Source organism: Artibeus jamaicensis, unplaced genomic scaffold, assembly GCF_021234435.1.
Source record: "Artibeus jamaicensis isolate MK-2021 breed Jamaican fruit bat unplaced genomic scaffold, CSHL_Jam_final contig_332, whole genome shotgun sequence".
NCBI classification, from domain to species: Eukaryota; Metazoa; Chordata; class Mammalia; order Chiroptera; family Phyllostomidae; genus Artibeus; species Artibeus jamaicensis.
This window is the reverse complement of record NW_026521788.1, coordinates 1,764,084-1,789,412: the sequence shown is the minus strand read 5'-3', so window position 1 is coordinate 1,789,412 and position 25,329 is coordinate 1,764,084. Positions and strand designations below refer to the sequence as shown.

At 39.3% G+C, this 25,329-nt stretch overlaps 1 protein-coding gene across 6 annotated transcripts in view; it reads right to left on the bottom strand.

Moving 5' to 3' along the window:
* The window catches only part of IDE (insulin degrading enzyme), a 97,115-nt gene that overhangs the window by 57,615 nt on the left and 14,171 nt on the right, over positions 1–25,329 (bottom strand). For 5 of the 6 annotated variants that reach the window (XM_037156619.2, XM_037156617.2, XM_037156618.2 and 2 more), the window contains 2 exons: positions 2,580–2,764; positions 1,372–1,579 (listed from right to left, as the gene is read on the bottom strand). In XM_037156619.2, the coding sequence (XP_037012514.2) occupies positions 1,372–1,579; positions 2,580–2,764 (393 nt within the window). Of the gene's footprint in view, positions 1–1,371; positions 1,580–2,579; positions 2,765–21,667; positions 21,687–25,329 lie in introns of those variants that run through there. The other variant, XM_053663921.1, reaches the window with a different exon arrangement.

Below are 25,329 nucleotides of genomic sequence, written 5' to 3'. Positions count from 1 at the left end.
CATCTACGCCACGGCACCTCATGCAGTCCAGTTGTCAAAGAGGCTACTACTATTTGACATTTATTTTAGGTATATAGTGGATATAATACTATGCTAAGTACTCTACATATACCAATCCAAAGAGATATCCATCAATCTGTAGTCTGTAATCAAAGATATACTGAAACAGAGCTATTTCTGGACGTGTAACCTCTTTTACCTACCTCAATATATTCAGGCTGGGAAAGGTGCCTAACAGCCACATACTGTAGCTGGATTGAACCATGTAAGGGTCACAATCATGACACAGTACTGTATAAGCAATTTTTTTAAAAAGATGCCCTTATACAAACGGTTTTTTCACTCTGAGCCAAGTAACATACATCCTCCATCATACAGAGATCTATTATATGAACATCTGCAGTACCATTTGTAAGGCAGGAAATTGAATTCAGTGTATGATCCCAGGGAACTCATTAATGTTAGTCTTCTGGGAATACATATAAAAGATGACTATACCTCAAAGCTGCTGCCTAAAGACTGAAACATAAGTTAGAATAAGTTAAGAAACAGGCTACTCTGACCCAGTCACATATCCTGAACCCATGTCTTTACCCTGTTAATATTCTCTGAGCTAAGGAAAAATTCAAACTATTAGGTTTCTTAAAAAATAGAATGACTATTATTAATATAAATAAGCAAATAAAGTTGACAACTGCTAACACTGCACAAACTCATTACAGACCTGCTAAAGAGGTTCAGAGTACACCTTGCTAACACAAAAAACTATAAAAATTTACCAAGAAAAATTACATTTTTAATAATGAATCAAATCACTGATATGACAAAAATTTTAATTGTTAGCTCTACAGAAAATTGACCAAGAAATTAATTGGCCTAAGGGAGCCTGCCATAGAAAATACTTTCACAAAGTGGCCCCAGGGTTAAAACTGCAGGTCAAAACATTCTGTCTCTACTAAGTATTTTTGAGAACAGAGTATTGACATTCTAGCATTCTGGAACAGGAATATGTTTGAAAAGAGATCCACTGCATTTTTACAGTTTATTCTTCATTGCCTGCTTCATTTGTAATACCAGTTAGAATGGGAAGGACTGGTGAGAATTTTATAAGTCAATAAAATATTCTATTAGGCCTGCAGGCTGCTTGAAGTCACACCATTATTTTTTCTCTACAAAAAAGTAAATATTTGAAATCATTTATTATTATTTTTCTATTTCACAAAACCCAGGGGAAAAGATACTGATTAAAATAACTTTTGTTAAGCTATAAAGCTATAAAGACATTTTTGTAAAGATAGTAATTGTTACTGTTGCTAGTATTAATGTGATCAGTGCACAAAGCTGGATAATTCATAGAGTACTCAGCATTACCTGTCTAGGGCACCTTCTAGGTGTTCATGGGAAACATCAAAATAGTAGTTGGTATGCTCTCCACTAGTAAAAGCATTTGAACTTCCTGCATGCTCACTGAGAAACTGGCTATATTCATTTTCTTTAGGATATTTCTTTGTTCCCAAAAATAACATATGTTCACAAAAATGACTCAGGCCAGGAATATTTGGAGGATCTGACAACGAACCTGAAAAAACAGAAAAACACATATAAACAATAAATCATTTTTTATGTTGAAAGACACCAAGTATGGACAAGTTACAGATGATGTGAAACTTCTGTTAGCATGATATCTCCAACCACACAGTTACAGAAAGTTAAGCATGGCTGTTCTAAAATGATATTATTTAGTTCTAGCCCCATCTTCTGACAGTAATTAGTTGCTGACCTTGGGCAGATTTTAACCTCTCTGGACATTAGGTTCCTCGCACAACACATTGGAGGGAAAGAATTGGATTTACTGGTTTTATTTTTATTTTTATTTTATTTTTTTCAGGAGACAATATAGCATAGAGTACTGGTTTGGGGGTTAGCTGTGAAACTTTGAGACTGATACTTTATCCATCTTGCCTCAGTCCCTTTTCGATACATATGTAACTTAGAGCTGTGTGAATAAAAATGAGATGATATTTGCAAAGCCTACTACATGGTGCTCAGCAATAATTATTTGTTCAACAAATGGTGACTATTACTTTATTTTCTCAATTTTAAAATGCCACTGAGTTAAACAAAAGCTTTTCAGAGAGAGAGAAAAAAGAAAAACATGCCTCACTAAATGTACATATTGATAAGAAGCAACCTGAGTATAAAACAGCATTAAATATGGAAGAAATGTGTGTGCACAGAAAAATCTAGGAAATACAATATTTCCTGGTGTACCAAGTTTACAAAAGTAAAAGCATTAGAATTGTCAGTAAAGGATGGGAATGAATGTCCTTGCTGCTAGGTCACCTCAGCCGGGAGCCTAACAAGATACTCTTGATAAATGTAAGATTGTTTAACTTAGACAACTGTAGGTTTCCAGTACCTGTACAAGTATACATACAGGGCTCCTGCAGAAAGTAAGGTACATTAAATTGGCAACCGTTAGGTGGGTCTTTCTTTGCACAAATACGGAAAGTTCTAATAAATGTCAGTATTAGGTCAATGAAACTGAACAAAGCTTTATTGACAATTTTAAATTGTACCTATGTGTACATCAAGCGCTGCTGATGACTTATCTGTGGTGGGATCACTGATGAGAAGTACTTTGATGCCATTGGCCAGCTCTAGCCCACGGTATTCTCGCTTATCTTCTGGAGATTTGACAATGTGATTTTCTAGTCTCTTGATAGCTGGATTATTCATTTTGCTGTAGGTCTTTTTTTGCAAACTTAAAAGAAAAAAGTTAATTGTTAGAATGTGGCTTTTTTTTTTTAAAGAACAAAGTAACACATCAGGAAAACACATATATTCCATTGCCAAATTAAAAAATATATACCTGGAGGAAACTTTTTACTGTCTATCTACTGGGTACAATCATTCCACTCCTCCCTCCTACCCATCCTTCTTTCAGAGAGATGTTAACAATACTGTTTTCACAGAGCCATATTTAGGACAGCACATGAATGGGGATTTGAGACAGAATGGGTTGGGCCATGAATTGGTCAATGGGCTGACCTAGAATAGTTTTCAATTACCAATAACTGCTTTCCACATATTTCAGTGGCATCTCCTAGAGTTAATAAGGTGAGAGGTGTAAGAATTATTATTGGGTCATCAAAAACATTGCTCAACCTGATGATATTCAAAGATAGGGCAGATCTACAACTTATTAGTCTGGTATGCACATGCCCAGAACATAGGGAACAACTTCCAATGAGGAAAAACCTGCAAAGTCCTAATGCAAAATAAGAGATCTGGGCTGTCCTATGAGTCATGGCAACAAAGTAGGAAATGTAAAAACAAAGTTGGAAGGACTCCAAGTAATTTTTGTAGTCAGGTGCAGAGGTGAGTGCCAGGGCAGGAACAAGTCCAGGGGTCTTAGCAGAGATGTTAAATTGTCTCACAAAGGACATCCTTCCCTTTCCCTCACAGTCCTCTCCTTTATTCTCTGGGCCAGCTAGAATTACAGTGATGGGAAGGGACTACCAGCACAAAGTCCTGAGGACTATTGCTATGCGGGGATTACTGTGTAGTAAGGGATTTCCAGAGCCTGGGCTACGTATGTTTTTGAGACTAAGAGTGGATGATATTTTTGTCTATGTTGGGAACTGCTTAAGAGACAAAAACTAAGGCTGCTATTAGTAGGTCAATATACTAATCAAGTAAAGCCAAAAACATATTTGAAACTATAAAGGAAAATGACCCTGTGCTAACACATGTGCTTCTCATCTGAAAGACAAAAGAAGTGAATCTGACTGCTCCTTAAAGAATGAGAGACATCAGATTTAAAAGTAAATCAGAGTGCACATAAACAGACATACAATTATATTAGATAAATGCTTTATTTTTTTCTGTTAAAATCTCTGGAGGTTTGGAAAAGTCCAGTTTGCTTTTATCATATAAGCTTCCTTTCTAAAATCATCTGTAACTATTCTTCTGAGTAAGAAATGAGAGACTAAAGAGGTTTGTTTATTTCTATTAAGATTACCCCTGATAAGCCTGGCTGGTGTAGCTCAGTGGATTGAGTGTGGGCCTGCGAACCACAAGATCACGGTTTGATTCCCAGTCAGGGCACATGCCTGGGTTGCAAGCCAGTTCCCAGCAGGGTACTCACGAGAGGCAACCATACATTGATATTTCTCTCCTTCTCCCCTTCCTCTCTAAAGATAAATAAATAAAATCTTAAAAAAAGAAAAAGATTGCCCCTGATATCTTCTTTTGAAAAGAATATTTGGAATATTAAAGATCAGTAGTATGGGTCATACAACGGGTACAATACTGTTTTTTTAAAACAGATAGTACTTTATAGAAGTACTGCTAATAGTCTTGCCCTATTTATAATAAATAGTCTTTACTATTTATAGTAAAAATTTATTGAAAAACAATATAAAATATAATACTAACATTTTTGGAATATAAGCCTGCTGTTGGAAAATTCAAAAGCAATTTATAAGTAAAAAGGCATTATAAACCACTCCTTTCTACTTCATAAGCCATAAATCACTTTTAAGACCAATGTCAAAAGCAGATGGAAACATCTGAGTGCAAAGTCTTAAAAAATGCTGTTTTGTGGTTTAAAAAAAAAATCCCAGGGTAACAGAAAATGGTCTATCCAAGCCTCCAGAGGCAGGTTAAGGTATTTCCCCACGGATAATCTGTTTGGACTGCAGCAAATGCCTTCAGTAAACACCTGGTTTTCAAAACCAGAATTTGGGTTCAATATAAATTACTTAACACAAAGTGAGCTCTAACCCAGCAGCAACATTAAGATTAGATAAGCCACGAGGCAGCCTCCGTTAAGACCCCAGATCCAGAACAGCAGCATCAAGGTGTGTAGCTCAGACAGATCAGCATCCCCAGGTGCAAGGCTGCAAGTTCAATCCCTACCAGAGCACACACAAGAATCAATCAATGAACGCATAAGTAAGTGGAACAACAAATCAATGTTTCTCTCTTACTCCCTCTTCTTCTCTCCCTCTCCCTCCCTGTCTGAAATCAATTTAAAAAAAAAGTTTAAAGAGAGAAAGCTCAGTGTGCACCACAGAGATGCCTACGCTTCTCCCCGCAAGGCTCTACTAGAGGAAGGGAAGGGGTTGAATTCTGGTGATGAATTCCACTGAGTGGGAGCAAAAACTAAAGGCTATTTTGGCTCCATTGCCACTGTTTACACCCAAAGCCCTTTACTGTGCTTGCCCAGCTGGTGTGATTAAGGGAAACCAAAAGTTACAAGTGATTAAAATATAATGATGATGCTGGTGTTGATACTGATGGTGGAGCGCTAACCCACAACTGCACTGAAGAGACGAAACACAGTTCTCTTTGGTAGGACAAACTGCCTTATTCTGTGGGAGGTGAAACAGTCATTACAAATAAGATCACCACCCTCAACTATAGGCTACATTTTGTACATTTTTCAGGATTCAATTTCTCTTGTCCATATTTTCATTATCATAAAGGAAAAAAATGATCAGAGGTATTATGTAACTCACTTGGGCACTGAAGCTATGTCTGATTAATATCCCTGGTGTGGCTAAGAATAAAGAGAAATATTCTATAAATCAAACATAAAAACTAGTCCAACTACTTTTAGACATCTGTATACAAGATCAAGGACAACTAAAAATTTCCAAGCTGGCAATGCTCCCAAATCAAGTATCATGACTACCTGAGGAAGCAAAAGCCAAAAGGAATAATAGCAACATTTTCAAACGAGACCCTCCCCAGCAATCCATATTCAACAGGCACAGGCTGGCTGTACCTGTAGCGTATCTATCAACACATCCTACGACAATGTGATTCTCACCTGGGGAACTGAAGGAAATGATCCGGCACTCCTCCTCCTCTGATGAATTCATCAACAGCCTGCCTGTCTCTGTATTTATACTCACGAGATCACATGTCTATCCATCTCACCTCATTAGCATAAAGCCTTCAAAAGTAATTTTATTTATTGCAAATGTTCTTCAATATGCACCAAACAAAGAGCAAGCAAGCAAGCATTCTGACTTCTCGATGACAAGCTAGTGCTAAATCAAATGCTTTACCAGACATTTACTTGATATTTTTAACGTGTCAAAGTCAAAATCTTAGAAGCAATAAAATTACTTTCAACTTCGGGGACATTATCCTACATTGGAAATGTCATCTTAAGACACAGAATTGTCAATGTTTAGCATTCTGACAAAATTGGAGAGATTTAGTAATTACAGCATTGTTTGGTAATTCTGTTTAGAATTTAAAACAATGACTAAAAACACAGAAGGTAAAACCTGGAAGAGACATTAGATGTTATCCACTTCTTTGCAGTTTGTGGACTAGCAACTCGGACTCTTCTCTGGGAGCTTGTCAAAATGTAAAGTATCAGAAGATACCAGAGACCTACTTAGCCGGAATCTGCATTTTAACAAGATCCCCAGATGTTAGTCCCCTATCTTACTTAGAAGGAAACTGAAGCTCAGGGACCTTAAATCACTTGTCTAGGATCACACAGCAAAGAGTTACAATTAGAACTCAGTTCTTAACTGTGCTCACCCAGCACCCCCATATGGCAACAAATATTTGAGGAGGTTTATTAAGATCCAGACACTACACCATGCGTGCTGTCTATAAAGATGAATATGCCACAGCCCTTACTCTGAAGGAACCCAGTCTAGTGACAGATATGAAAACAAGTCATCTTTTAACTGTGGTGACACAGTTATCCGCCCCCTCCCCCGCACTAGAATCATGAGAGGGAGGGGCACACCAACCCAAGAGGGGAGAGAGGAAAGAGAATGAGTAAAAGCACGCCAAATAAAAGGAAGGGAGGAACAATTGAGCAAAGGACTGGTGGTGAGAAAAAACACAAGGCAGAAAGTGGAAACACAAGAGCTTGGCATCAACAGAACTACAAACAGAACTTCCACTGAGACGATCTAGACTTTTATCTTGACATGCAAAGGCCTAAATTTCAGGTTTGCAAAAACAACTTCCCAAGTAGGTCATTTCCAAATTCTCATACCAAGAACAAATTTTTCTCTGCAAATAATCCTTTCTTCAGATGACCTTTTACAATCTTTTTTTTTTTTCATTTCTCTTTAAGTGTTTCACAGTGTACTGAATGGACAGAAACTTTATTTTGCCCTTTGTTCCCTGCCCACGACAGTCCCAGACATAGAGTTAGACCTGATCCATTTCTAATTCTAAATAAATGACCTATAAACCCAAACAGGCAAATGATCATGCTAATAATCAGTTATGTATCAAAACCTCCCTTCCGGGGAATCCATCCCCCCCCTCCCAAACCACAGGTGGAAGCTGAGCCTGCCCTGTGGCACTCCTGAGTGAGGGACGTGTCCAAGGAGAAAATGCCTGAAAACGGAACCACACCACAAACATGTCTTCCCCACAGAAAGCAGAATGTGAAGGTAGTGATGGTATGAGCCCTAGCACGCCTCGTTGTAAGACTCCATATTCCCAAATGCTATTTACATTACTTGAGCTAAAAAAATTACATTTCTCAGGGACCCGTCTACCCATCGCTCTTCAGTTACAGCACACCAATACCTTGTATGCCAGCTGCCTCACAAAGGTGGGTACAATCTAAAATCCAGTCAATTAAACCCTATTTTCCCCTGATGAGAGGCTTTGCCTTTGTTCTAGGCAAAATGTCAGCTGCTCTAACTCTGTGCCCTCTGGAAAGGGGTTTACAAGAAAAAATAAACAAACACTTAAATGAATAAGGATGGTTGCAATTTAAAGAAATCCTACAGCAGCATCATTTTGGAGATAGGTGTTTTTGCAAATTTTGTTCTAGTCTTGGTGCTATATATCTTGGTGCTGTTTACTCAAAAAGTGACAAGATTATATAGGGGAGGAAGATACTTTACCTTCCTCCCCTATATTCCCCTAGATTCCTTAGGGTGGGCTAATAATTGAATCGACATGAGACAGATTAACGAGAGAAATAACTAAATTTAATTAGGTATGTATAGGAACCCCAAATACATGAGAGAGAGACCCCAACGTGCATAAGAGGTTCAGAGAGCGAAAGGTAAAAATGGTATGTATGACATTCTAAGCTAAGGATTAGGCACAGTGGCTTGGGGCTTCAGAGTGGAAGAAGGTCATTTGCGGAATAAGCAGATAATAATTACAAGTTTGCCCTATAAGTATATCATAAAGTTACTTTTGGTGATAACTACTACCAGGGGCAAGGCCTCAACTTTAAATCCTTTAAGGGAGAGGTAAAAGTTTCTCTTGAGCCCACAGGGTCTTGATTGTCTTCACCTTAAAATAATCCACAGGCCAAAGCAGCACATCTTGGCAGGCCTGTTTTGAATGCCTTCACTTAACGCGGAACATTTTATAGACTTTATGAAGGTTTAAGCACAGTTAATTACAGAAGGTTTCTTATAGTTGTAGTTTGGGAACCAAGGATGTTTCCCAAGTATCGTTCCTCCACAGGTGATCTTCAGGCTGTTAGAAAATGTGAGGGACAGACTCATGGATGGAGAGCAGGATGACAGCCAGTGGGGAAAAGGCAGCAGGCTCCAGGGTGGAGGGACTGAGCAAAAAGGAAAAAGGACTCATGGACGTCAGTGTGATATTTGCGGGGTGGGGTGTATAAGGGGACTAAATGGTAATGGAAAAAAATACAATAAAGATTAAATAAAAATATATAAAATTTACTGATTAAATTTAAAAAGAAAATGTGAGGTAGATGCCACTGTACTAATCCTAACCATCACTCCATTTCTCAAGTGTCATATGCTTTACAAACTGCTAATTTAATCTTTCCATTCTCCCTAACCCCACGTGAACAAACAAAAGCTCAATGATTAAGTGATTTGCCCAGAGGCATTCACACACATGATCTGCGACAAAGCCAGGGCCTATACCGAAAGAGGAGGCACTGGAAGGGGAGGAGGAGGAGGTGCTTAAGCAAATTATGCGTGGCTTTCTTCCTCGGCTCCCAATTACCACCCCCACAGTTCTCCCTGACCCCATTCCCCTCCCTAACAATCCCCAAAAACAAAAATGAGGAAATAAAATTTAAATATGTCAAAATAAATAGTGGGAGAAAAGTTTTTTTGTTTTCTTCTTCTTCCTCCCCATATAAAAAAGATAGTGGAAGGAGCTGGAAGGACTGCTCTACCAAACACGTCCCTGGGATGAGAACAATATTATCTCCATATACTTTGCTAATAAAAAATAAAAAGGAAAATCTATGGCAGGATTAAATGGATAGCAGGTTTAAAGAGAGAGAAGAGTGTACAGAATTATCTCATTCATGAAAAGGAATATGAAAATAATTATTACCATAGGTATGGTAGGGTTATGGGTAATTTATTTTTTTGATGCATCCATTAAGCCATAGGAAGAGAAAAAAGAAAAATCATGTAATCATCTTGGTAGTTGTAGAAAAAGTACTTCACTAAATTCAACAATCATTCATCTTTTTTATAAAAGTCAGCAAACTAAAAATAAAAGGGAGAATATTCCTTCATCCCCACAAACAGGAAGCCACTATCATCTCTTCTAGTCAACACTGTACAGGTAGTTCTGACCAGTCCAATAACGCAAGAAAAAGAAAACACATATACATGAGATAGAAAAGGGGGAAAAACTAACATTATTCACAGGTGACATGATTGTATAAAAATCCCAAGAATCTACTGACAACTTCCATTTCTATGTAGGTCATGGCAACTTGATTCAGGTTGGATAACTAGAAAAAGCCACAACAAATTACAAAAATATTCTTTTAATCTTTACCCAAGCACATGCTTACTGATTTTTAGAGAGAGGGAGATAAACATCGATTGGTTGCCCCTCCTATGTGCCCCAAATGGGGACTGAACTCTCAACCTATAAAAGTGCCCTGACTAGGAATCAAACCTTTAGGTTTATGGGACAATGCTCCAACACACTGAGCCACCCTGGCCAGGGCACAAGAACTACATTTTAAAAGTTGGAGAGCTGTAAAAGCAATGAGGATTGCAGGAACTGGAATTCCACAGAGAGGCGAGCCCCAAGGTGAGCTGATGATCATCGCCTGTTTTCTTCTCTGGGGTATTTGCCAATTCTGGGTGTAGCCTGAAGATCATGCCTGGCCCAAGCAGAAGGAAGAATTGTACCCAGGGAAGAGAAACAAGTGAGGCTTAGGTAGGTGCAAGAGTGTGATGGACAGATTACAGCCCCATGATCCCCCAAATTCAGCTTATTTTAGCCACAGGAGATTTTCTGAGATACCACTATGTACCCACCAGAACGACTAAAATGAAAAAGTTGGAAAAATACCACGTGATGGAGAAGTCATGAGGCAACCCACTCTCATCCACTGCTGGTGGGAATGTATATTAGTACAATCATCATTAAAAAATGGTAGCATATACTAAAAGCAAACATGAAACTGACAGTAAGACCTAATAATTCACCCCAAATCAATGCATTTGTATATTTATAGCAATACTATTCATAATAACTAAAACTAAAAATGATCAAATGTCCATCAACAGTGAAAAGATAACCTGTGACACATTCCTACAATGGAACGGTATACAACAAAAAAATAATGTGCAACAAAGCATAACAATAAGGATGAATCTCACTAATAAGGTCGAATGAAAGAAGCTAGATGCAAAAGAATAAATACGGTACCCTATCATACATATAAAGTATAAGGACAAGTAAAATCAAGGGAGGGTGATTAGAAGGAAGCATGAGGGAAGCTTCTGGGATACTGGTCAATTACTGGCTATAAAGGTGTGTTCAGTTTGTGAAATTCATCAAACTGAACACTTATGATATATATTGCAATTAAAAGATTTTTTAAATATCACAAAACAGTAAAAAGGGGGGAAGGGAGATACATTAATGACTCAGGCTATAAATACCATCCACCAAAAGTCATTCTGGAAATAGTACCACTTAGATACTGAAGAGTTCTTATCCATATCAAACAGGTGCTAAGCAGAGAAGGCTCACTAAGAAATAATAGTCCCATTAATGTGATAATTATCTAAACCTTCTCAGGTGTGTTTTGAGACAGTTTTATGGATGTCAGTCTGGCTACAAGAAATAAGAAGACCATTAAGTAAGGCATGAGTCAACATAACTAAGTCCCTAACAAAGTATGTTAAAGACTTTAATTGTCTTTACTTATCATGTTAAGATTTGAAAACTGGCTCTTAGTAATTACTTATATTAGACTATAGTTAGTATTTAAAAATAAAACGATATTCCCAGCAAATAAAAGTGACAAGCAATAAATGTAGTCCAAATAAAACCAAAATGATTAAACTTTAAATAAATTCTTCCATCAACATTTTAAAATTATATTTTATTGACTTCCACCAAGATGGAGGTATAGGTGGATGTGCCGTGCCTTCTCACACAACCAAGTTTAGGGACAACTAAATATTAGCATCAGAAAACACAACCAGAACACAGAAAATTGAACTTTTCGGAAGTCCGGTAACAACAAATTCTTCAGCCCGACCGGTAAGGGGCGAAACTGGCGTCTCGTGAGGGGTTGCACAGGAGGACTCCGGTCGGACGGACCCAGGCTCGGAATCCAGACGCGCAAATCCAGACGCACAGGTTCCAAACCCAGGATTGGACCTAGTGAGCGACCGATCAACCCACCGGGTGAGCGACTGCAGAGGAGACAGTGGGGAGGCGGTGCTGCGTGTTGACTGTGGTTGCCTACCTGCGGGCGAGTGGACAGGCGAGGGAGTGGGCGGTTGGACCGGGCCGGCGGTCCCCGTGGCATGCGGCAGTAGAGGGCGCCGCCATTTCCCCGCTCTGACCACGCCCCCACATACAACGTCACAACCCAGCGACCTGGGAGTCCAAGGCGCCGCTTCTCACATTTAAAGGGCCAGAACAGACCAAAAATGTCGCAGGAAGACCTCAAAGCCCCAGAGATAAATCTAAGCGACGAAGAAATAGCAAAACTCTCAGACGCACAGTTTAAAACACTGGTCATCAGCTTCCTCACAGATCTGGTTGATTATAGCCACAAATTAGAGAAACATATGAAGGCTAAATTAAGGGAAATGAATGGAATTCCACAGGAAACCCATAGAGATGAAAAGGAAACTGGGACTCAAATCAATGGAGTGGACCAGAAGAAACCAAATAATGGCCAAACAGAAAAGAGTCAAGGGAGCAAGAATTCAAAGAAATGAGGAGAGTCTTAGGAACCTCCAGGACATCTTTAAACGCTCCAATATCCGAATTATAGGGGTGCCAGAAGGGGGAAAGACACAACCACCAGTGGAAAAATTATTTGAACAAATAATAAAAGAAAATTTCCCCAATCTGGCAAAGGAAATAGACTTCCAAGAAATCCAAGAAGCTCACAGAGTACCAAAAAAGTTGGACTCAAGAAGAAACACACCAAGGCATATCATAATTACATTAGCCAAAATTAAAATGAAAGAGAGAATCCTAGAAGCAGCAAGAGCTAAGGGGACAATCACCTACAAAGGAGTCCCCATCAGACTGTCAGCAGATTTCTCAAAAGAGACCTTACAGGCAAGAAGGGGCTGGAAAGAAATATTCCAAGTCATGAAATCTAAAGACCTACAACCAAGATTACTCTATCTAGCAAAACTTTCATTTAGAATGGAAGGACAGATAAGGTGCTTCTCAGATAAGACCAAATTCCAGGAGTTCATCATCACCAAGCCCTTATTATATGAAATGTTAAAGGGACTTATCTAAGAAAAAGAAGTTAAAGAAACATGAACAGTGAAAGAACAACAAGCTCACAGTTATTAACATCCACACCTAAAACGAAAGCAAACTAAAAGAACAGCTAGATCAGGAGTGGAAATATAGAAATGAAGATCTCACGGAGGGTTAGCAACAGGGGAGTGGGAGGAGGAGATGGGGGGAGAAGGTACAGAAAATAAGTAGCATAGACAGTAGATAGAAAATAGATGGGGGGGCAAGAATAGCATGGGAAATATAGAACCTAAAAGACTTGAGACACATGGACATAAACTAAAGGGGGGTAATGGTGGGGATGGGGGGGCAGGGTGGAGGGGAATGAAGAGGGGAATAGAATAACTGTAACAGCATAATCAATTTTAAAAAAATAAATTAAAAAAAATAAAAAAATAAAATTATATTTTATTGATTATGCTATTATGGTTGTTCCAATATTTCTCCTGTTGCCCCCCTTCACCCAGCACCCCGACTCTCAGGCAATCTGCACACCATTGTTCATGTCCATGGGTCATGCATATAAGTTCTCAGGTTACTCTATTTCCTATACTATACTTTATATCCTCATGGCTATGCTGTACCTTTGTACTTCTTAATTCCCTATACTCTTCACCTATTTCCTCACGCGCCCCTCTCATCTGACAACCATCAAAACACTCTCCATTTCCATGATACTGCCTCTGTTCTTCCCATTGCTTAGTTTGTTTTTCAGATTTGATTGTCTTTATGTCAAAATTTTATTTTAAAATATATTTTATTGGACTTCCGCCAAGATGGAGGCATAGGTGGAGATGCCATGCTTTCTCACACAACCAAGTTTAGAGACAACAAAATATTAGCAACAGAAAACACAGCCAGAACACAGAAAATTGAACTTTTTGGAAGTCTGATAACAACGAATGCTTCAGCCTGACTGGCAAGAGGAGAGAAACCAGCAGCTGGAGGAGTGGGGTTGCACAGGAAAACTCGGTCAGACGGACTCAGGGGCGCGGACCCTAGGTGTGGGGTTGCAAAGGGCTGACCCAGTGAGTGACCCAGTGAGTGACCCAGTGAGCAACCCAGTGAGCAACCGGTGGATCCAGCGAGGGTGAAGAGCAGCTGGTTGACTGTGCTGGCACATTCCTGTGCAGACAGACCGGGGAGGGAGTGGGCAGTGAGACAGGATTGAGTGGGTCCCAGCGACAGGAGGCAGCAGAGACAGCTGCCATTTCCCAGCTCTGACCTCGCCCCCACATACAGCATCACAACCCAGCGACCCCGCCCTGGAGGCCTCGCCCCACCCCTAAGGCTCAGCTCCTCAGACTTAATGGGTGCGAAAAGACCAGAAATGGCTCAAGAAGATCTCAAAGCCCCAGAGCCCATAACTCTAAGCGACCAAGAAATAGCCAAACTTTCAGATGCACAATTCAAGACACTGGTGATCAGGATGCTCACAGAACTGGTGGATTTTAGTCACAAATTAGAGGAACATATGAAGGCTAAACTAATTGAAACGAATGGCAATGCACAGAAAACCAATAGTAATGGAAAGGAAACTGGGACTCAAATCAAAGGAGTGGACCAGAAGGAGGATAAAAATGACAAACCAGAAAAGAATGAAGAAACAAGAATTCAAAAAAATGAGGAGAGACTTAGAAACCTCCAGGACATCTTTAAACATTCCAACATCCGAATTATAGGGGTACCAGAAGGGGGAAAGGAACAGCCACCAGTGGAAAACTTACTTGAACAAATAATAAAGGAGAATTTCCCCAATCTGGCAAAAGCAATAGACTTCCAGGAAATCCAGGAAGCTCAGACAGTCCCAAAGAAGTTGGACCCAAGAAGAAACACACCAAGGCACATCATAATTACATTAGCCAAGATTAAAATGAAAGAGAGAATCCTAGAAGCAGCAAGAGATGAGGGGACAGTCACCTACAAAGGAGTTCCCATCAGACTGTCAGCAGATTTCTCAAAAGAGACCTTACAGGCAAGAAGGGGCTGGAAAGAGGTATTCCAAGTCATGAAATCCAAAGACCTACAACCAAGATTGCTCCATCCGGCAAAACTTTCATTTAGAATGGAAGGACAGTTAAAGTGCTTCTCAGATAAGATCAAATTCAAGGAGCTCATCATCACCAAGCCCTTATTATATGAAATGTTAAAGGGACTTATCTAAGAAAAAGAAGATAAAAAAGATGAACAGTGAAAGGACAGCAAACTCACAGTTATTAACAACCACATCTAAAACAAAAGCAAGCTAAAAGGACAGCTAGATCAGGAGAAGAACCATAGAAATGAAGATCTCATGGAGGGTTAGCAACAGGGGAGTGGGAGGAGGAGAAGGGGAAAGAAGGTACAGAAAATAAGTAGCATAGACAGTAGATAGAAAATAGATAGGGGGGAGGGTAAGAATAGTATGGGAAATATAGAATCCAAAGAACTTGAGACACATGATCATAAACTAAAGGGGGGGAATGGTAGGGGTGGGGGAGTGCAAAATGGAGGGGAATGAAGAGGGGAATAGAACAACTGTAATGGCATAATCAATAAAATAAAAATTAAAAAATATATATATATATATTTTATTGATTCTGCTACTATAGTTGTCCCATCTTTTTCTCTTTATTCTCCTCTGCCGTGCACAGCCCCTCCCACCAGCATTCCCCGCCCCCCGCCCACTTAGTTCATGTCCATGGGTCATATATATAAGTTCTTTGGCTTCTCTATTTCCTATACTATTCTTAACCTCCCCTATCTGTTTTGAACCTACCATTTATGCTTCTTATTCCCTGTACCTTTTACCCCATTCTCCCTGCTCCCTCTCCCCAGTGATAACCCTCCATGTGATCTCCATTTCTGTGATTTTGTTCCTGTTCTAGTTGTTTGCTCAGTTTGTTTTTATTTTTGTTTTAGGTGTGGTTGTTAATAGCTATGAGTTTGCTATCGTTTTACTGTTAATATTTTTCATGTTCTTTTTCTTAGACAAGCCCCTTTAACATTTCTTATAACAAGGGCTGGATGATGATGAACTCCTTCAACTTGACCTTACCTGGGAAGCACTTTATCTGCCCTTCCATTCTAAATGAGAGCTTTGATAGATAGAGTAATCTTGGATGTAGGTCCTTGTTTTTCATGACTTGGAATACTTCTTTCCAGCTCCTTCTTGCCTGTAAGGTTTCTTTTGAGAAATCAGCTGACAGTCTGATGGGAACTCCTTTGTAGTTAACTGTCTCTTTTTCTCTTGCTGCTTTTAAGATCCTCTCCTTCTCTTTAATCTTGGGTAATGTAATAATTATGTGCCTTGGTGTGTTTCCCCTTGGGTCCAATTTCTTTGGGACTCTCTGAGCCTCCCAGACTTTCTGGAAGTCTATTTCCTTTGCCAGATATGGGAAATTCTCCCTCATTATCTTTTCAAATAAGTTTTCAGTTTCTTGCTCTTCCTCTATTCCTTCTGGCACCCCTCTGATTCAAATGTTGGAACATTTAAAGTTGTCCTGGAGGTTCCTAAGCCTCTCCTCATTTTTTTCTGAATTCTTGTTTCTTCATTCCGTTCTGGTTGAATGTTTATTTCTCTCTTCTGGTCCAAATCACAGATCTGAGTCCTGGTTTTCTTCCCTTCACTGTTGGTTCCCTGGACATTTTCTTTATTTCACTTTGCACAGTCTTCACGCCTTCCTCCATTTTGTGACCATTGTCAACCATTTCTGTCAGTATCCTAATTACCAGTGTTTTGAACTCTGCTTCTGATAGGTTGGCTCTCTCTTCATAGTTTTGGAGTTTCTCTCTTAGTTCTAGTTTTGGAGCTTTGATCTGGTCTTTCATTTGGGCCACATTTCTTTGTGTTAGCACGCCTGTTATGTAGTAAGGGATGGAACCTTAGGTATTTGCCAGGGCAGTGTAATCCGCTTGGCTGCATTATGGCACTGTATGTGGGGGAGGGGTCACAGAGGGAACAAAGCCACTTGCTTGGCTCTCGGCTGACTTTCAGTCACTTCTCTATTACTCTCAAGCAAATTGGGCCCTTCTAGTGCTGATTCCCACGTGGGTGGGTTTGTGTACATTCTAGTACCCTGTGGGTCTCTCCAATGAACTCTCCTATGAGGCAGAGTTTCTCCTGCCATGCAACCCCCACAGGTTTTTACAGTCAGAGGTTTTTGAGGCTTTCTTTTTCCACGCCATCTGACTCCCCACTTGTTCCTCCTGACTTATCTGCATGTACATGTGGGAACACTGTTCTGCTAGTCACTGTCTTGCCTGCCTGGTCCTCCAGCTGCTGCCTTGCTGCTCATCCTCTCCAAGCCCACTGCCCATCTCCACCTTTCTTACCAGTCTGGATGAATATTTCTTCTCTAACTCCTTGGTTGTCAGAGTTCGGTACTGTTAGATTTTCTGACAGTTCTGATTATTTTTTGTTTTAAAATTTTTGCTGTCCTTCTTTTGGTTGTGTGAGGGGGCAAAGTGTATCGACCTATGCCTCCACCTTGGCCGGAAGACCTAGATTCAATTATTGGTAGATATGTATTTATGCCATTTTATTGTTCATAGCTTTGATCCTCTTTTTCTTAAGTAAGTCACGTTAACATTTCATATGATAATAGTTTCGTGATGATGAACTCTTTTAGTTTTTTCTTGTCTGGGAAGCTCTTTACCTGCCCTTCGATCTAAATGACAGCTCTGCTGGGTAGAGCAATCTCGGCTGTAAGTCCCTGCTTTTCATGATTTTGAATGCTTCTTGCCAACCCCTTCTAGCCTACAACATTTCTTTTGAGAAATCAGCTGGAAAGATGGGAATTCCCCCATAGGTAAGTAACTGCTTTTTTCTTGCTGCTTTTAAGATTCTCTCTTTAACTTTTGGCATTTTAATTATGATGTGTCTTGGAGTGGGCCTCTTTCTGTCCATCTTTTTTGGGATTCTCTGTGCTTCCTGGACTTGCATATCTAGTTCCTTCACCAAATTAGGAAATTTTTCTTTCACTATTTTTTAAAATAGATTTTCAATTTCTTGCTCTTTCTCTTCTCCTTCTAGTACCCTCTGATATGAATATTGGACCTCTTGAAGTTGTCCCAGCAGCTGCTAACACTATGCTCATTTATTTATTTTTTTCTTCTTGTTGTTCTCATTGGTCGTTTTTTTTCTTTCTTATGTTCCAAATCATTGATTTGATTCTTGGTTTCATCTACTGTACTGTTGTTTCCCTGTAAATTGTTCTTTATTTCAATTAATGTATCCTTCTTTTCTGATGGGATCATTTTTATGCTGTTGAGGTCCTCGCTAAGTTTCTTCAGCATCCTTATAACCAGTATTTTGAACTCTGCACTGAGAGATTGCTTATCTCCCTTTTGCTTAGTTCCTTTTATGAAATTCTCATCTGTTCTTTCATTTGGGTCACACCTGTGGGACTACCCTGACTGAGCTATAAAGCAATCTGTCATGGCTGGTGCTTGTGCTGGGCTTAGAGTTTCCCAGGAGAACCCAAGCTGTGAATCTGGGCTGGCTGCTGGTAGTGCTGGGCCAGGGACCACTTAGGAAGCGGTATGGGGCTGAGGACTCACTGAGGCTGGCTGTTGCTTGTTTGAGAGGATTTAGGAAGTTATGAAATATGAGCCAAGACCAGCCATTCATATGGAAATGTCTGTTAACATCTTGGGTAGAGCCTTAAGTTGGGTGAGACAGAATCTCAGGAGATCACCAGAGCTGGGCAAACAGTGTTAGCCAGGGTGATGGAGTTTCAGATATGACACCAGCTTCAGATATGACAGTCAGCTGTGTGGTTCTGTGTGGGGAGGGTTTAAAAAAGAACAATGGCCTCTGCTCGCCTTGATGCCAGACACTTCTGTTTCTCCCGTATGCCACTGGTGCCTTTCAAGCTGCTATCCCAGTGCTGAAGCTCAGAGGGAGTGAGTCTGAATAGGTGAGTCCATGTGAGGGTTCTTTAACTGACTGTGGCTCGGTGGAACTGACTGGGGCTCCAGCAGTTTCTTCTGCTGATTCAATCCTCACTGGTTTTTGCAGCCAGAAGTTGTGAGGATTTATCTCTCTGGCACTAGAACCCTGGGCTGGCGGGCTTGGTGTAGGGCTGGGACTCCTCATCCTGAGATACTCCTCCTGAATTTTTATCCACCACCACCACCACCACACATGAATGCGGAACCAGCTCATTCCATTCTCCACCCCTCCTACTAGTCTGGATGGATGTGGTTTCTTTAATTCCATAGTTGTCAGACTTCCATTCAGCCTGATTTCTGACAGTTCTGAGTGATGGCTGGTCTATAATGCAGTTGTAATTTTTAACGTGGTTGTGCAAGGAGGCAAGCTGTGTTCACCTATTTTGCCATCTTGATTAGAAGACTCTCCCCTCAACAATTTTCAACATGTGTATCAAACAATGCTCTGGGATTTGAATTAGATAGTTTTTTTTTTAATTTTAAAAAAAACAAATAATATATAAAGTATTTCTCTAAACTCGAAATTAATTTTACATATGGGTTATCTTCCTCATAGATGCTCCATGATCCAAGAATAGCAAGGACAGCTCAAAGATCCCTGTCATAGTCTCTAAAAATTCATTTCAATCACAGGTAGGAAGAGTTATCAACCTATAACTAATTCTTTCAGGACAGCCCTCCAAGGAAAGCAAACCATAAATACCCATATTCTATATTCTTGTGTATCTCTTCTTGAGGGCTCGGTTCCAACCATATGTATACTCCACTTCTGGTAGAAAGAGAATCCTGTCCTCTTCGGCTAATGCTGGTTCAGGAAGCTTGACCTGCACACTGCCTTAATATGATTCTCCCTGCCTGTACTGACCCAAGGCATTGTGTCTGGCACATAGTAGGATCCCATAAATAGGAACCTTATATTATAGTCATCCTCATAATTATGGTCATGGAGGGGAGAGGTGAGATGCAAATAGATAACCTCAGGAACCACCATACTATTACTAGCATTCTGAACATATACTCATGCAAATTCCAGTTGCATACTGTCATCTCCAAAAGTCAAAAACATTCAATGGACAGACTAGTAATAGGATGGTACTTCATAAGACAATCAGAAAACCAGGTAAATAACTATCCCTTTAATAACTGCTATAGGTAAGCCACTGTTTATAGTTTACTGTTCTCAACAGGTGATAATTTTGCTCATCAAAAGGGACACGTGGCAATGTGTCAAAACTGAACTGTCAGAACTGAAGCATGTAACTGGCAACTAACGAGCAGAGAACAGAAACGCTGCTGAGCATCCTGCATTGCACACAATGTCCCCTCCCATGAAGAATTATCCGGCCAAAATGTCAGCAGTGCCTAGGATGAAAGACTCTAGTTTATAGTTCCGACTTTATTATCCAAAAATAATGAATGAGAATCACTACAACCAATTGAGCACACTTAAAATAAAACCATGAGGTAGCTTAATCAAAACATGCAAAGCTGTCTGCATTAAACTCCCATTTATGTATGTATGCATGTATTTATAAGGGTCTAAACCAAAAAAGGCTTAAATGAAAAGAGGAGTAAAATTGATAATGAAGGAGAAAGAGAGATTTGCAGAAACCTTGTCCTTGAGTGAGCAACCCAGGGCACTAGTAAAGGGATCTGCCAGGGTACAGGGGAAGGCCCTCCCTGAATGCACAGTCGGTATCTTGCATAGCACAAACTCTTTATAGGAACTATACCTTCAGTGTACTCCTTTGATAGATACCACTATTTCCATTTCTCCTACATGGGGAAATTAAACCTAATAAAAGTATTTGTTTAGGACTACACAGACATTAAATAAGAGAACTAGCACTTAAAATATAAATCTTTAGACACCAAAGCACCATGCTCTTAACCACTCCACCAAGTTAAAAAGTTTATTTTATGTACAGAGACTAAATCTTTGGAAGCAACTTCACAGAAATTTTTAGTATGGTCACCTATAGGTACCTGATTTTAGGTGATCTTTATTCTTTGTATTTTTCAGAATAGTGCAGAAAGAATCTTTGAAAAGATAAAACTTAATGGACTTAAATTTACTAGGTTCTGCTTACTAAGTTTGTAAAGCCCAAAGTGAACTTTTACTGTTTTCATATAACTTGGATCAGCTACATCACAATATAACAGGGCTAATTAATAAAAATTTGGACTTCATTTCCATTCACTGTTATTGCTGACAACTTGGTTCCTTTAAGCAAGTAGTTTATTGGCTCATGACGGTGGCAATTTCCAAAAGAATTATTTTTATTTTCTTTAAGATTTTATTTATTGCTTTTTAGAGAGAGGGAAAAGGAGGGAGAAACAGGGGGAGAAACATCAATGTGTGGTTGCCTCTTGCATGCCCCCTACTGGGGACCTTGCCGGCAACCCAGGCATGTGCCCTGACTGGGAATCAAACCAGTGACCCTTTGGTTTGCAGGCCAGCACTCAATTCACTAAGCCACACCAGCCAGGGCTCCAAAAGTGTTTTTAAAACAGTTTGTAATTTGAGGTGAAAGCTTTATGCAGACAGTGAAAGAAAATCCACACCTTAATTCCAGAATCTACTTCCCCATTTAAGTGCTGACTTAGTGTGGTTCGGTTCAATGTTGCTGTCAATTTTAGGATCCATTTCATTTCTTTCTACACATAGGATGAGAACTTCAGGTAGTTTAGAAAGTTAAGAAGCTAGATTGACTTTTCTTAAACTACAGATGCTATTCCATTTCTCTATTTAGATATACACTTTGATTTACCCCTCATGCCCCAACTAGCAGGCTTCCTACAACTATAAAATTATATCTGTGCTCTTGTATCCAGAAAAAAAAAAAAAACATAACACGTTCTCCTTTTCTTCACAGCAATGGTAGCATTGTTATTGTTATTAGTCCACATTTACTGAATACTTAACTATATGATGGAGACATACACATTACATGCATTTCCTCATTTAACTCTCACTACAAACCTGTGAGGCAGATACTATTTTTGGCCCCATTTTGCTGTTGAGGAAACATGCTTGAAGAGGGAAGTAATGAGTACCAGATCACACAGAAGGAAATGGTAGAGTCCAGGCACTGTGGCTCCAGAATCCCTACAGCAATACAAACCAAAGAATAGTAATTATCAACATTCTCATCCAGCCCCAAAAGGATCTGAATCAGAATGGACTGTTCCACAATACTATAAGCAATCCAGAAAAGCAATATTTAAATATTCAAGACTATTAGGTAAAAGAGTGAACCTACTTTGTGAACTTTTGCCTTCAGCAGGCAAAAACTATGTTTAATGGTGGGAGGTACAAGCAAAGTAACTGATGCTTCCGTAGCCAATGAACAAACACCTAAAACAATCATCACTGGTTAGTGTCAGAAACACCATAGAGTTACACTGAGTAGTCAAGCAGAGGTTTGAATACTATTCATGGCGTGGTTTTCAAACTATTTTTTTAAAGGACATATGCTTTCATCCTGGCCAGTGTGGTTCAGTCGGCTGTAGCACCATTCCATAAAAACCAAAAGGTCACGAAAAGGATTCCTGGTCAGAGCACATGCTGAGGTTGTGGGTTTAATCCCCAGTCAGGGTGCAAACAAGAAGCGGCTTATCAATGTTTTTCTCTCACATTGATGCTTCTCTCTCTCCCTAAAATCAATAAATGTATCTTTAGGTGAGGATTGAAAAGGAAGATATATGCTTTCTTGCACTGAATTCTTACAGAAACAAAAAACTAAACTACTCTGTTTCAAGAGCAGGAAAAGTCAGATACCCGACCCCACCATCTAAGAGCTGCTCGGTGGCAGTGTATTATCAAGAACTCCCTAGTCTCTTGCAATAGTAGTTTAAAAACTAACATAGAATCCCTAAGTTCCTTGAGCATCATTATAACCAGTGTTTTGAGCGCTGTATCTGATAGACTGCTTATCTCCATTTCGTTTAGTTCTTTCTCTGGAGTTTTGATCAATTCTTTCACTACGGCCATACCAGTGGTATTATTCTGATCTATTCTTTCATTTGAGCCATGTTTCTTTGTCTCCTCATTTTGGCAGTCTTCCTGTGTTTGTTTCTATGTATGAGGTAGAGCAGCTATGACTCTGTGTCTCCTCTATCATCCAAATTGAATACTTGAGGTGTGCACTTCATGTGAGCTGACTATACCCTCTTCTTGCAGCTGAGCTTTGGTTGCTGTTGGCAGATCAATGGGAGGAATCTACCCACACCAGTCAGCTGCAAGGTTTGGCTGTGACCATTTACCACCAACCTCCTTAGTGAGGACCTCAGCAGCATAAAAAAGATCCCAACAGAAATGAAGGATACACTAATTGAAATAAAGAACAATTTACATGGAAACAACAGTAGAGTGGGTAAAGCTGAGAATCAAATCAATGGTTTGGAACGTAAGGAAGAAACAAAACAACCAATGAGAACAAGAAGAAAACAAGAAATATCCAAAAAAAATGAGGATATTATAAGCAGCCTCTGGGAAAACTTCAAGAGGTCCAACATTTGCACTATAGGGGAGCCAGAAGGAGAAGAGAAAGAGCAAGAAATTAGAACTCTACTTGAAAAAATAATGAAAGAAAACTTCCCTAATTTGGTGAAGGAAATAGACATGCAAGTCCAGAAAGCATACAGAGTCCCAGACAAGATGAATGCAAAGAGGCCCACTCCAAGGCACATCATAATTAAAATTCCAAAGGTTAAAGATAAAGAGAGAATCATGAAAGCAGCAAGAGAAAAGCAGATAATACCTACAGGAAAGTTCCCATTAGACTGTCAGCTGACTTCTGAAAAGACATTTTGTGGGCTAGAAGACACTAGCAAGAAATATTCACAGTGATGAAAAGCAGGGACCTACAGCCAAGATTCCTCTACTCCGCAAAGACGTCATTTAGAATCGAAGTACAGATAAAGAGCTTCCCAGACAAGAAGATACTAAAAAAGTTCATTGTCACCAAACTATCATTACGTGAAATGTTAAAGTGACTTAAGAAAAAGAAGGTAATCAAACCCATGAACAATAAATTGGCAAAAATACATATCTATCAACAACTGAATATCTAAAAAACAAACCAAGCAAATAAGAAGAACAGAGACAGAATCATGACTATGGAGAGTTTTGATGGCTGCCGGGAGGGAAGGGGGAGTAGGGGAATGGGTGAAGAAGTGAGGTGACTGAGAAGCACAGATAGGGAGTTACAGAACAGCCAGGGAGATAGCCATGGAGTACAATATAGGAAATGGATTGGCCAAAGAACATACACATAGACATGACCAATGGTGTGGGGATGCCTTAGGGAGTAAGGGGTAATGGGTAGAGGGGGGAAATAGAGAAAAATCAGTACAACTGTAATAGTGTAATCAATAAAATATAATTAAAAATAAAAATAATATAGAATCCCAATACCAAAATGATGTATTATGAAATTAGACAAACTGATATTAAAATTTATATAGAAAAATACCTAAGAATAACAAGAAAAGCACTGAGTGATAAAAACTACATGATGACTAGTCTTACCAGACATGAAACATACTATAAAGTCTCTATAATGAAAGAGTATGACATTGCCACATAAAAACAAACAAACAAACAAACAAAAACCCCAGATCAGTAGCAAAGACTAGAAAGATCAGAATTAGGCCCAAATACGTATGGATTAGTATTTGACAAAAGTGGCATTTAAACTCACTGGGTAAAAGACAAACTTTTTAATAAATGGTCTTTGGACAACTAAGTAGTCTTTGGGAAAAAGATAAAATTAAATCCATGTGTAACACCATTCATAAAATTAAACTCCCAATGGATATCATCACTACAATCATTCATCACATAAGGACATTTTGATCAACAATGGATTTGCTTAAATGACAGTGGTATCATAAGACTACAATGGAGATGAAACATTTCTATCACCTAATGATGACACAACCATTACAACATCAAAAACAACTGGTGTAAACAAACCTACTGCACAGCCAGCCATATAAAAGTAGAGCACACACATTTATATGCAGTATATATGATAATGGCAATAAACAACTGTTACTGCTTTATGCATTTACTATATTATACTTTTTATCATAATTTTGGAGTGTAGTCTTTGGACTTATTTTTATATAAAAAATTTGCTCTACCAGCAGCAGCTTCATACACCTCGTGTTTACCAGTCCCTGACTGCATCGTTTTCTCTTGTGCTTCATTTAATCTCATGTTGTTTTGTACAGTAACATGCTGTACGAGCTTGTAGCCTAAGAGCAATAATAGTCTCTACCACACAGTGAAGGTACGAGGCCATACCTTACAGGTTTGTGTGAGTGATACTATGATACTCACACAATGATGAAATCACCTTAGGATGCATTTTTCAGGACATAATCCTGTTGAAAAGTGCCACATGACTGTAAATGTAAAAAAAAAAAAAAATGAAACTATACGAGTACCAGGAGAAAAGGTTGTGGAATTACTCTTTAACCCTGTAGAGGGAAAGGCTTTTTAACTTTGGCTCAAAAAATCCAGGGTTATGGATTAAAGATCTAAACTAAAGATCTAAGAGCTAGAACTATACAACTCTTAGAAGACAACATAGAAAAAAACTTCATAACATTGAATTTGGCGATAATTTTTTTTAT